At 40.9% G+C, this 13,981-nt stretch overlaps 2 protein-coding genes across 2 annotated transcripts in view; both read left to right on the top strand.

Annotated features, from left to right (window-relative positions):
- Positions 1–13,981, top strand: part of LOC308411793 (interferon-induced very large GTPase 1-like) — a gene marked incomplete at its 3' end in the record, with an annotated part of 253,476 nt that overhangs the window by 120,539 nt on the left and 118,956 nt on the right.
- LOC308411345 (interferon-induced very large GTPase 1-like) lies at positions 18–1,921 on the top strand (the record flags this gene model as incomplete). Its single annotated transcript, XM_080905230.1, has 2 exons — positions 18–60; positions 1,296–1,921. 2 exons carry the CDS (start codon positions 18–20, stop codon positions 1,919–1,921), a joined length of 669 nt encoding a protein of 222 aa, XP_080761356.1.

Genomic DNA, 13,981 nt, shown 5'->3' with positions numbered 1-13,981 from the left:
GTGGGATCTTACCCGTCATGGGCTATCCAGCCTTCCATACTCGCCTGATACGGGGGCCAAGTGGGCAGGGAAGGGAACACACTGGCTCTGGAAATTAAAGGAGTATAAGCTGCTTCCTTCATTGCATCTTATATTAAACTATCTCACTTCTGATTCTTTCCTCGAATAATTTCACATATGACACTTTGTGTATGTGTGTTTTCTATTCATTAATGTAATTGTCAGTTATTTTCTCTCTTCATTTTACCTTCTTTTGTTTGTTTGTAACGTTCTACTTTGGTTCTACTAAATCTTGATGTAAAAACAATACACCCTTATTTCACGCACACACACTCTGCAGACTTCCTCTGTTCACACACTCGCCTATGAGTTATTATTATTAGTTATTTATTATTTTGTTCAAATCACACAGAATCATTCAAATCGAGTACTCACAGCATTCACATCACAACCTTCAACGTGCTCACTTTCAATCCTGCAAGACGCAGAGATGGACATCTCCTTCACCTAACATAAACTAAATTACCATATCAACATACAATTACTGAAATTCAGACTCAAATACACCGTCTGTTTTAATAAAGTCAAAGAGTAAACGGGTGTACCAAGTGTATGTACTTATGCGTTCTTGAACTGAAAGAAAAGAAACTCAAACTCTTATAACATCACTCATGCATCTCTCAAATTAAAAACACTTTCAAACTTTAAAACATCCTACTTTACATCACCAAAGAAATTGCACCCTGTTTCACCTCGCCGACTAGCTCCTGACCCCTAACCAGACAGAGAGACAGAAGCCACCCTCAGATATGTAATAACCGAACTGAAACTTTAGATATGTCATCTACTAAATAAATGTTTTAATCAAGAACCCCTACTAAAAGCTTAATACAAGAATATGAACATATAAAAGATATTAAAATGAACTGTTGTGTAAGCATGTATTGCAATTCCTTCTATGTTCTAGTTTTCCCTCAGCATGGATCATCTAGACACTCTCACTAGTGAAGCTTTAGACCATTAATGAACCTGAACATCAACTCAAATAAGCACAGATATGCATTGTGTATAAAATAGTTAGAACTGCACCTGGAATACAAAGTTAACATTATCATAAACATCTTAAGGCCATCTTAAAGCTATCTGTTACATTGTTAAAGCAATGATCAATTTGAATAACCTAGTAATTCAAATGGCCTCGTCTGGCCTAAACTACAGATTATATTATTAATGCAATGGTAATAATGATGATTATTTAACAATAGCAGTAAAATAATTTCCCTGCTCCACACTAGGTGACCAGAGAGTTTTTGTGTTGTCAGTTTTGGGCGTACAAAGCAGTGGAAAATCAACAATGCTGAATGCCATGTTTGGATTGCAGTTTGCAGTGAGTGCAGGCAGGTGCACCAAAGGTGCCTTCATGCAGCTGGTCAAAGTGTCAGAGGAAATCAAGAAAGACTTCCAGTTTGACTATTTTCTAGTGGTGGACACTGAAGGACTGCGAGCTCTTGAGCTGGCAGGAAATGCTACTCTTCATCACGACAATGCACTAGCAACATTTGTTGTTGGCCTAGGAAGCTTGACACTGATCAACATCTTTGGTGAGAATCCAGCTGAGATGCAGGATGTCCTGCAGATTGTTGTTCAGGCTTTCATGAGGATGAAGAAAGTTAAACTTTCTCCCAGTTGTGTGTTTGTTCATCAGAATGTGACAGATATCGCAGCTGCTGAGAAAAACATGGATGGGAAAAGACACCTGCAAGAAAAACGGGACCAGATGGCTCAACTAGCTGCTAAAGAGGAAGTGTGTGATGCTGAGTGCTTTAGTGATATCATTGACTTTGATGTGCAAAAAGATGTGAAATACTTTGCTCAGCTATGGGAGGGAAGTCCACTGATGGCTCCTCCAAATCCAGGCTGAAGAACCAACACAATTAAAGATCACAGTCCTGAAGATCACAGTGTCCCCTTTCATCGATCTCAATGGTTGGCACTACAGAAACACTGAGATATTGTGTGTTGACTTTTGTACAACCCAAGTTGCAAGTGAAGGAAGTTTTTACCCTTGCCATGACTCAAATCATACCATTCCTTTTAAAAAATACAGAACTGCTGGACCACCATATGAAAATTGGAGCATTACCCCTGATGAGTCTAAGCTCAAGTATTGGACATGGTTTGTGTGTCAGTTTCAGGAGAAACTCGAAAACCACCATGGTTTAAAATTCACACAGCGTGGTGAGATTCCCAGTGAATGGAAAATGCACGAAAAAAAAGAGGCTATTCAAAGTCTGGATGAAATGTACAGTACAAACTGAACAGTTTCAGTTTTACACATTTTTAGTTTGCTGAAAATCACAAGAGCTGTTTTACCTTGATTACTCACAAATAAACTTTAAAACATAATGTTAGTGATTTAAACATTACATGTGGGTGACAGAATGGTATATATATTTCTGCTTTGGTCACATAAATGCTCACACATGAGAGAAACAATCATTTTGAGAATATAATGAGAATTAAAACCAAATATATTGTTGTGAACATTAACGAATAGTTTATTGTTTTATTTTTAATGAGAAATTACAATATTTTTCTTTTTTGTAGCTTCATGAAACATTTCTTTCGATAATGTGTTTATGTGTGTGTTCTATTCTAATTTTATTTAGATGTAAGGTGTAACAAATGAATATTTTATCTTTCTGATTTTTATGTTTCTTTACGTTTCTGATTTGACATACGAACTTTAACTTCATTTAAATCATCACAGCATGTTTTACCTTTTACTCAAATCTCAGTTTATTTTAACTATTGAATATTTTTAAACAATGTTGTTTTGATTATTTGTGGAATTGTTAATCAATGACAATAAAAAAGTGGAATTTGACCCCATGTTATTAATGGTAAATGGCCTGTATTTGTATAGCGCTTTACTAGTCCCTAAGGACCCCAAAGCGCTTTACACATCCAGTCATCCACCCATTCACACACTGGTGATGGCAAGCTACGTTGTAACCACAGCCACCCTGGGGCGCACTGACAGAGGCGAGGCTGCCGGACACTGGCGCCACGGGCCCTCTGACCACCACCAGTAGGCAACGGGTGAAGGGTCTTGCCCAAGGACACAACGACCGAGACTGTCCAAGCCGGGGCTCGAACCGGCAACCTTCCGATTACAAGGCGAACTCCCAACGGTGTTTTTATGTAGCCTATCTGTTTAGTCAATTTAATTAAAAACTTACAGATGACTTCTTATTTTATAGGGTAATCTTAAGATAAATATCAATACCACTGATTTTTTTGGACACTTTTTCTTCTTTCTGAGGTAACTTCCTCCAAACCATCATTTTAGACCATTCATTAATACTTCAATCTTAAATATGACGAACATATGTCTATTAATTGGCTATGTTCTAGGCTGTCTCCTCCTTTAGGAGAATTTGGAGAGTTCATTAGTGGAAAAGAGGATACATCTGAGATGACTGTCAGGTTTATATTGTTGATTGTCATTTATGCTTAGAAATATATAACCATATATGCTTAAAGGTGTATAATCAACTGTGTAGTGATAGGATGTGTGATCCTTAGTAGTCTGCAAAGACTTTGTGTGCATTCCAGAGGCTTCTGGCATACACACACTCAGATCCTAGGGTCATGGGGAGAGGTCGTACCTTATTTTATAGTTTTATGGTAGTATAACTGTATCTATGTCTGTTTTAGTCTAAGTGCCTTTTGTTTAGATGAACTGCTGGACTTCCAGACCAGCAGGTTTAGGGAAGTGCCCCCCCCACACACACACACACACACACACTTATACAACGCACAGACAAGGTACTCTTTGTTTGTATGTATAGGGCTTTGGAGTTGACGTCACGCCGCAATGCATTATGGGAGCGCAGCGCCATTTTCGGGGTCTACGAATCAAACCAAACACACTGTGTTGGAACGACGACTACAAGAAAGATGCTTAAAAGCAGCTCAAAAGAGAATGGACTGTATAGAGACCGATTTCATTCAGAGGCGAAGCAGCGGTACTTGCAGAAAATAGCGTGCATTGGAAATGTGGACCCGTATGAAATACGGCCGTGGAGTAGAAACCCTGAAGACCAACCGCTACTGACGTAGCCTGACATATTTTCGTACCTTATCTGTGGAATCAGCGCGTACAAGTCGTCATTCAAGCAAAGGTAAGTCAGCTCGAGTACTGCGAGTGAAATGCGTTTGATTTCCTTGCAAACATTCAGATTAGTGCAGCATAAATTCATTCATGAGGGGAAATTACAGTGAGAACATGTGGAGGCTGTTAGTTGGATAACATAGCGAGTTCAGTGCATTGATGTGACATTCTCCTGAAGGATTGTTATTCTTTATGGTTAAAGAAATTGCACTAATTTATTCATATTTATTATAAATAATCCTAATTAAACATCTTGCTTCCATGTTTGTATCTTGTGTCACTAAAAATACATTTTATTTTAATTTTATATATTGATCAATGACCTGCAGAATCCCCTTATCATATTAAGGGATTCATAATTGTCACTTTATGCTTTCTCCATCTCTAAAGTGATGACATCCTTGCATTACCGGTACATACTTTAGGTTCATTTTCTGCAGGCAGATTTACACTATAACATGCAGCGTTCTATAGATGGACACATAAAGAAATGAAAAATTACATGTATGTGCTAACTTTCTAAACACTTTGTTACATTTATGATAAAGTAGATAAAACACATTTCACCAAGCATTTCACTACATATCGTACTGTGTATGACTGTGTACGTGACAAATAAAATTTGAATTTGAACATTTACGTCAGCCTTGGCTCATAGTTCTTGTCTTTAAATGAACTTTGTCTGTGTGTGTTTCAGGTCCTGCACTCTCAAAGACTGAATGAACCAGCATTGCAGCCATGGGTCACTGTGAGCATCACAGGGAAGGTTGAAGCCGCCCACTGCACCTGTATGGCCGGAGTCGCAGAGACCTGCAGCCATGTCGCTGCTCTTCTGTTTAATGTAGAAGCAACAGTGTTGATCCGTGGCACAAGGACTGTTACAGATGAACCTGCATACTGGGTTTTGCTGGGTAATATGACCAAGATACAGCCAGAGGTTGGCCATAAGATAGACTTCTCCTCTTCAGCTGCCCAAAAAAAGGCTCTTGATCAAAACCTAAACAGACCATCTGTAGTGACAGGTAAAAGGAGCTGTCCTCAAAACAGAAAAATCCCACCTGCTACTTTGGAGGAGTTGTCACTGCTATTGGATACTTTGCTGGAACACAGTAAAGCTGTGGGTTGTGGGAATGACCCATAATGTTTTATCTAGGGGTCTAGATTTATGCCTGTAGTGCACTGCCGTGTAAATAATTTGCATTTACTGAATATATACTGACTGAGTACCACTGTTCAAAAGTTGAATAAAGAAACAAACTAATTTTTGCCTCTTTTTTTTTTTATTGAAACCACCTTATAGAACATCACATCAGTTACAATGTAGAATCCATAGTTTACAAATGACAAAATGTTTACACAAAATCATGAGTGTTTACATGACATCACCCACTACTAACATTATTTACTGTATCTTTTGAAAAAATACAGCAATTTTAACAGCACAAGACTTAAGAATATTTAACAGGAGCAGGTTTCATTCTTCCCTGGTTTTATTATCACACTGTTCACCAAAACGCAGCAAACCTTCACCATCTTATCCAGAAGGGTCCCCTCTTCACCCTCACATGGAAGAAGTAATCTGATTGGCATGGTGGTATGTTTGCAGCAGGTCCCTTGTGTAGCGCTGGAACCCAGTCACGATGTTTCATCCATTTCATAGGCTGGTTTGCTGCAATAATGCCAAATAATTAGCATCTCTATAGATAGAAGGTAGTTCTGCAAAATCACTCAGTAGGATGTTTGTTCTAATTTGCTATGACCTCAGAGCGCATAGAAAATAAAACTAATAGGCTATAAAGAGTGATATGAACATATTTAGAACTTACCGGAATGAAAATGTCTGGAGCACCAACAGATATTTGGAGATGGAAGAGAACTGCACGTCAGCTCGTCTCACAGCTGCTATCCAGGCTAGACGCCTTCGTTTGGTAACATCAATACACGAGCTGCTCATGTTGCTTCCAGGTTGGGAAAGAATGAAAAGATAAACCATTTTCAACCTTATTCTCTTGCCGGTCGTGTGATCGAACATTGCAGCCGACCACACAGCAAATACGAACCATGGCTGTTGTGTGTGACTTCGCTCCCTTTTCACTTGCGCTAGACCCCCAAAATGGCGGATCGGGCCAAAATCCTTTCCACGCCCACCCCCCGTGACATCACGCTTCAAAGCCCTATACGTCATATGTTAATGAACCTATGCCTACTCATGTAACCTCAATAAAGAGCAGTGTTACAGGGGGAGCGGACAAGAGCAACTGGGGTCAAGCGAAAGAACGGTGTTTGTCCAGTTCTCTCCCATGCACGAGAAACATAAAGAACTTTGCCTGCTTGGTGTTTAATCCTTTTGGTGTGTAGTTGAACTGTCTTGAACGTTCCAGCGAATAGGTTTATGCTACAAACCTATCAATGACCGATTGTCCTCTGATATATATGCTGCTGGCATCAGTCTCTCTCTCTGTCTCTCTCTCTGCATACTCTACAGACTTCACTGACCTACATAGTTATGGTTATTTTACTTTTGTTTTGTTAAATAAACACTTTGCTAAAATATGATATGTGGCCACCTCCTTTTTGTCCCTCCCATGCTCTGGCAGTACAGATACAACAATTCAAAATTGCCACTGTCAGCCAACTCTAAGCTGCTGGGAGTCCTCCTCCTTCTCATGGGGTGTATCTACTTTCGCCCCTTTTAGTCAATTGCAGTGTCACCAGGAGATGGTGCTTTCTTCAAAAAAACTTTGACTTTGATAGTTAGCTGTCGAAGTTTATCTTAGTATTATTTCATCATGGTAATGGAAGTAATCATCAGAGCTTCAAAATGGCTGGTGGTGGGGGTGTCAGCGGCTCAAATCTGGAATCCAGTTAACACCAGTCAGGGCCTTCATGGATCACATAACGACTAAACAAATTGCATCTAGACTAATGACTGTTCTTTCTACAGTCATTGGCCTAGACACCATTTTTTGGTAGTATTCTAATGTCCCTTTTTTTGAAAGGCACTATGAGGTGTTTGCTCAGTCCTGCCGTATATACCAGAGGTCACTAACAGGCAGACTGCAGTCCGGGTCAGGAACCAGAAGCGGTCCCATATGGACCCAAAACAGATTTAAAACCTGAAGGGACGTTTCTATTTTAAATGGTGCAGCTTTTCTGTTCTTTACAGTAGTAGTCCAGCATGTGAAGAAATGCACAAACCAGTTGAATGAAGGTTAGCCATTCCACCACTAAACCAATCAACCCTGTACATTCTGGCAGTAAAACCTGGGACTCTGCAGTGCCACCAACTGAGAGTTATTTAGTTACACATTAAAAGACGGTAGAAAGAAGAAGAAAGATAGCATGTGTAGAATAAAGAAAGAGAGAAATACAGACAACAGCGCCAGAGTAAGCTGAGAAAAAGAAACTGAAAAACTGAGAAAGGGAGAGAAAAACAAGGAACAAATGGTGCTGTGTAAAGAAGAAAATTGAACAGTGAAAATAGAGCATTTTTAATGGGTAAATGGTAGACTTCTCCAGATGCAATTGGTGATCTAACAAATGTGGCCCCGAAAGAGCAGTTTGTAAGAACTAACCTTCCACTTTTTGACTGCATATAGTCCTTGAAACAACTTTGTCAGGTAAGAGAAAAGTAGCCGGGCGCGGCGCTGTGGTGTAGTGGCAACGGAGATAGCGTGGTGCAGAGGAGCTAAGTGAGAGCTAAGACTAGCTTCCCTGCCCTTTCTAACTCACCTCCGTTCCTGTCGCTCGAGGCTGAGTTGGGGAGTTGGGCAACTTCGCTTCGCGTTGCCCGTGGACTGCCGGAGCTTCGATATATTCCACGGACCCGACGTTTGGGACCACGTGAGTCGGCGGCATTTGGATTACCCTGCCATCCAGACGACGTCCGGGTTGTTCACCCTGCTCCAGCTGGCTGTATGTGAGAACATCACTCTTTTCTAACTCAGGAGTTCTTCACGCCCCGTTTCTCTGGAGGCAAAGGTACAGTTTCTGTGTTCTTTGTTTTTTTCTGAGCCCGGGACTGGATAATCTGATCCGACTGCAGAATCTCTGGGCAGCCTAACAGACTGGAACTCTGGTTCACGACAGCTACACCTAAAACTATTTATTGGTTTCACACACCAGGGACAATTCACTGGATCGGACTTTACTTTAAAGACGGGAACTATTTTTTTGTGTGGACATTTCGAATAATGTGAGCTGTGTTAACCATCCTAAATAAGAAAGTTTCTGTGTTAACCTTTCATTGGTTTGCTGTATTGTGATGTTGGGCCCTTTTCCCGTAGCTAGAGTGGTTCGGGAGGGGTTGAGAACTCACAACCTTGGGGAGTAACAGCCTGTTTTATTTGTTTTATTGGGGTTTCTTTAATTTTTTGAGTATTTTGGGGTTTTTCTTTCTGTTACTTGTGTTCTCCAGGGCCCCGTTAACGTTGGTGGATGGTCTAGGTTCACGAGGGCCAGTTGAACAAATAAAAGGGTTACACGTGATTTAAAAGTGACTGTAGTATGTGGGGGGCACTAGTGAGCATCGGTAGGATGTAGACGTGCTTTTCGGAGCTCTCCACCAAAACTCAGATTTTTACTGAACACCACCATAAATTCTTACACAGGCGGATATTTTCTGCGGGTGAACGTTTCCAGGCTGATCTACGCTGTCCATTTTTGCGCAATGAGACCGAAAACGAACCCTCCGAGCAAGAATAAAACCATCGAGGGCTATGTTAGCAACGCCGCTAGCGGGGCTAATGCTAGCACCAGTAGCCCTACCGCACCAGAGGCTGGCCCCCACGAGGACAGAACCTACACCCTATGCAAGGAGATGTGTCGGGAAATGGCCACTTCTATAATGGGGAAGATTGATGAGCGGTTTGATACTTTTGAGGCTAGATTTCAGTCGCTCCTTTCGGAGCAGAAAGAGATGAAAAACCGCATGGAAAGTCAAGAACAAGCGACGTGTGCCTTGGACGAACGCGTAGAAGCGCTAGAAGCCAAATGTTCGGCCCTAACTCAGCACGCCAACCAACTCAAAACCAAACTCCAGGACTTAGAGGCCCGCTCTCGCAGACACAATATCAAAATTGTCGGCATACCCGAGGATGAGGAAAAAGGTATGCCCACTGACTTTGTTTCTAGGCTTATCCCGGAGTTGCTGGGAAATGAGCACTTTCCACATCCGATAAAAGTTGATCGTGCACACCGCGCACTACAAGCGAAACCACCTGCTGGTGCTAAACCACGCACTATCCTGGCCCGCATTCATCATTTTCAGGAGAAGGAGCTGATCCTGCGTCGCTGAAGGATGCAAAAAGGCTGCGAGTATAAAGGAAACAGGGTGATGATATTTCCGGACTACACCAACGAAGTGATGAACCAGCATCGCGCTTTTAATGGTGTGATGCAAACCCTGCGCAGTGATGGAATCAAGCACACACTACGTTACCCGGCAAGGCTCTATGTATACTGGCGTGATGGGCAAGCACCGTCAATCTTCAACGACGCAGATGAGGCAGCACGCTGCCTTGAAGGACACGGGTCGACTATGAGAAATTAAGGTCTCAATGTAAGGTAACTGTAGTGGTTCTGACTGCAGGAATGCCTGAGCAGTATTAAGACTTCTAACTTTAAAAGACACCATGCTGAGAACTGGCTTTGGACTTTCAAGTACAACATTGTACCAACAACTTTAGATGAGACCTCCTTACTGGTGTAACATTTTCTCAGTGAATGATGTTTGCTTTTTCTATTACATGGTGGTGGTAATTCACAACACTTTTATGTTTTTATTCTGAGTGGTGGGTGTGAAGATATCTTGCCATTTGCCCGGCAGCTCCCTTCGAAGTGAAGAGGGGATGTTATGCGTCAGGTTCCGGGGGACGCGTTTTTTGGGGAGAGGGTGGGTTATGTTTTGATTTGTTCTTGTTCTACAGCTCAGGTGCATTAGTTTCATTACTGCCAGTTTACGACTTTCTGTCATTTTATATGAACAATGTCACTCCTTATCATTTTTCTTTTTTTCATTTTCCCCCACTATAATGGCTAGATCACAGGCTAGTATACAAATGGGAAACAGGGATTTGCAGCTTGTATCATGGAATGTTAGAGGGCTTGGTTCAGTTGTCAAAAGGGGCAAAGTATTTAAACATTTGAAATCTCTTTGTGCAGATGTAATTTTTCTGCAAGAAACCCATGTAAAATCTACAATGCGGCATGTTTTAAAATGTAACTGGATATCTCAAATATATCAGTCACCCTTTACATCACATGCCAGGGGGGTAGCTATACTATTTAAGAAAAATGTCCCATTTCAACTAAAATCTGTAATCAACGATCCTCAGGGACGATACATATTGGTTTCAGGGATGATAGCTTCTCTCCCGTTAACCCTACTAAATATTTACGGTCCAAATACAGATGAGCCTATGTTTTTCAGAAAGGTGTTTGACTTGCTACCGGATGATGCTGACTCAAATATAGTAATAGCAGGAGATTGGAACTGCTATTTAGACCCTTACCTTGATCGGCTGTCAACTCGCCCTCCCCCAGAGATTGCCTCTGTGCGGCTTCTGAATAATCTTTCTAAAGCTAGAAATTTAGTGGACATTTGGAGACTTCAACATCCCACTGATAAAGATTACTCCTTTTACTCTGGCGTCCACAAATCCTACAGTCGAATTGATTATTTTTTGGTCAGTTCAAGCCTTATTTCTCAAATTTCGAATTCCAGATATCATAATATTTTGATTTCTGATCACAGTCCCACATCTATATCACTGAGTCTTAGTTTGCCTAAAGTGAACTATTCCTGGCGTTTCAATCCAACCCTTCTCAGCGACGAAAAGTTTATTAAATATATTACACCCAAACTCAAGGACTTTCTTGACTCAAATGACAACGGAGAGGTCTCTGATTCATCACTGTGGGAAACATTAAAAGTCGTAATGCGTGGCGAAATTATTTCCTATAGCTCAGGCCTCAAAAAGGAGAAGATGAAGCGACTTTCTGAAATTAATAGTGCCATTCCTCGTCTAGAAAGGGCTTACCAGAATTCTAAATCACCTGAGGATTACAGAGAGATATTAAAACTCAAATACGAATACAATGCAATTATGAGTGACCAGGTTACCAACCTACTACTGAAGCTGAAACATAAACATTTTGAGATAGGAGACAAACCCGGTAAATTGCTAGCGCAACAACTAAAAGGAACACAAGCTTCGAGAGCAATTCACAAAATAAGATCTAAATCTGGTGCTTTTCTAACAAGCCCTATGGAAATTAATAAGCGCTTCAGAGAGTTATATCAGGAGTTGTACTCATCCCAGCTGAATGTAACACAGTCTGCCTTAAATGACTTTTTTGATTCTCTCAGTCTGCCTAGGCTAGATGAAGCTGCCAGAGATCAACTCGATTCGGACTTTACATTGCAAGAAGTGGTAGCTGCTATTAAGTCATTTGCATCTGGGAAGGCTTCAGGCCCTGACGGTTTTGGCATAGAATTTTATAAGAAATTTTGTGATGGTCTTGCTCCATTCTTGCTTAGGATGATGCGTGATTCTAAAAACAGGGGCGTACTACCCCAAACTCTGTATGAAGCAAATATTTCGTTAATCTTGAAGAAAGGCAGGGATGACTCAGATCCTGCTAACTTCAGGCCAATTGCTCTTCAAAATTTTGATCGAAAAGTGATAACCAAAATTTTAGCAACTAGACTGAACAAGTACTTGACCTCTATTATTCACCCCGATCAAACGGGATTTATCCCTGGCAGACTTTCTTTTTTCAATGTTAGACGTCTTCTCAACACCATCTATTCTGACCACGGTAGTTCGGCAGGAGCAGCAATTTTAGCTCTTGATGCACACAAAGCCTTTGATCAGGTTGAGTGGTTTTATATGTTCGAGTCATTACGGAAGTTTGGGTTTGGTGAGATATTTATATCTTGGGTAAAATTAGTATACGCAAATCCAATCTGTTCAGTTCTCACAAATGGAGAGAGGTCGGCGCCATTTCCTTTGCAGCGCTCTGTTCAGCAGGGCTGCCCCCTGTCTCCTGCTCTATTTGCTCTGGCATTAGAGCCCCTTGCGATTAAGATAAGAGCACATCCAAAAATACAAGGGCTCTTGGTCGGAGGGGTTGAAACTGTTATTAGTTTGTACGCAGATGACGTACTATTATACCTGCGTAATGCAGAAGACTCTGTACCATCCCTTCTTAATCTGGTCACCTCATTTGGCAAAATTTCAGGATATACAATTAACTGGGTTAAAAGTGAACTTATGCCTTTATCTAAAACCGGTTCGCCGAGTTTTCTTTGTAACGTTCCATTCAAAATAGTTAACGACCATCTCACATACCTTGGATTGACTGTTCCTAAAGATCCCAAATTAATTTTTAGCTTGAAATTTGCTGAATTCTTGTCAACATTAAAGCATAACATCGAGTCATGGAAAATTCTTCCCCTATCTATGGTTGGTCGTATAAATTCCATAAAAATGGTCTCTCTTCCTAGATTTCTGTATCTTTGCCAAAATCTTCCTATTTATCTCACTTCCTCTTTCTTTAAGGAGTTGGACTCAATTATTACTTCTTACATATGGAACAACAAGAATCCTAGGATTTCAAAACTACATCTACAAAAATCCAAATCGGAGGGAGGTCTGAGTTTACCAATATTTAAACATTATTACTGGGCTGCAAATCTAAGAGCCTTGACCTTCTGGCAGCAGACATCCTCAGATCTTGGTGATTTCAACATCCCCCTTTGGGTTAAAATGGAGGCTGGCATTGTAAGGGGCTCCTCTCTAGAGGCCCTGCTTCTCTCAAAAGTAGGGAGGGCTGAGAGTCTTAAGAAACTGGGGTTTGTTCTGAAACAATCTGTGCGGATTTTAAACCAAGTTAGAGGTTTTTTTGAACTGCCAAACTCCTCTGTGCAGGCACCAATATGTGATAACCATGCCTTTTTGCCTCCTTGGGATGATAAATCCTACTATGCTTGGAAGGAGAAGGGCTTACTCAAATTCAAAGATCTTTATATAGATGGAAAATTTGCATCATTTAATCAACTTAAGCAAAAATTTGATTTACCGCATTCATATTTTTCCCGTTACCTACAAGTCAGGCATTTTATGCAATCCAATATGAAGAATTACCAAGATGTTCCACATGAACATAACCTTTTTAATGTGCTCCTGAGCCCTCCTTACTCCAAACATTTGATTTCTACAATTGTACAATTGTTTGATGACAGCATTGAAGTGCAGACTACGAGGATAAGAGACGCTTGGAGGGAGGAATTGGGCATAGAAATATCAGAATCAATGTGGGACAAATGCCTATCAAAAATTCATTCCTGCTCTGTTAACAGCAGACATCAATTAATACGATTTAAAATTGTCCATCGGCTACATTATTCTAAGGTTCGACTACACAAAATTTATCCTTCAACTTCCCCCATATGTGACAGATGTAAAACATCAGAGAGCACATTGGCTCACGCTTTCTGGCATTGCCCCTCATTGACCAATTTTTGGTCCAAAATATTTGATTGGTACTCTAAAGCTTATGGGATTTCCATCTCACCCAATCCAGAAATTGCAGTTTTTGGCTGTGTACGTTCCAGAACTATCCCTGCGACTGTGCGGGTGCCAATCGACCTCGGAATGATGATTGCGAAAAGACTTATTCTAAAGGAATGGAAGTCCGCTGCTCCTCCCTCCTTCAGTGTCTGGCTCAATGACATGTTATCAGTCATTCAGCTGGAAAAAGTTTGATACCTGCAAACACCTGCAGCAAATGTTTTCTCAA

The sequence above is a fragment of the Rhamphochromis sp. 'chilingali' genome (assembly GCF_963969265.1).
Source record: "Rhamphochromis sp. 'chilingali' genome assembly, chromosome: 15".
NCBI classification, from domain to species: domain Eukaryota; kingdom Metazoa; phylum Chordata; class Actinopteri; order Cichliformes; family Cichlidae; genus Rhamphochromis; species Rhamphochromis sp. 'chilingali'.
The sequence above is the reverse complement of the archived record's forward strand: the minus strand, read 5'-3'. Positions and strand labels throughout refer to the sequence as shown.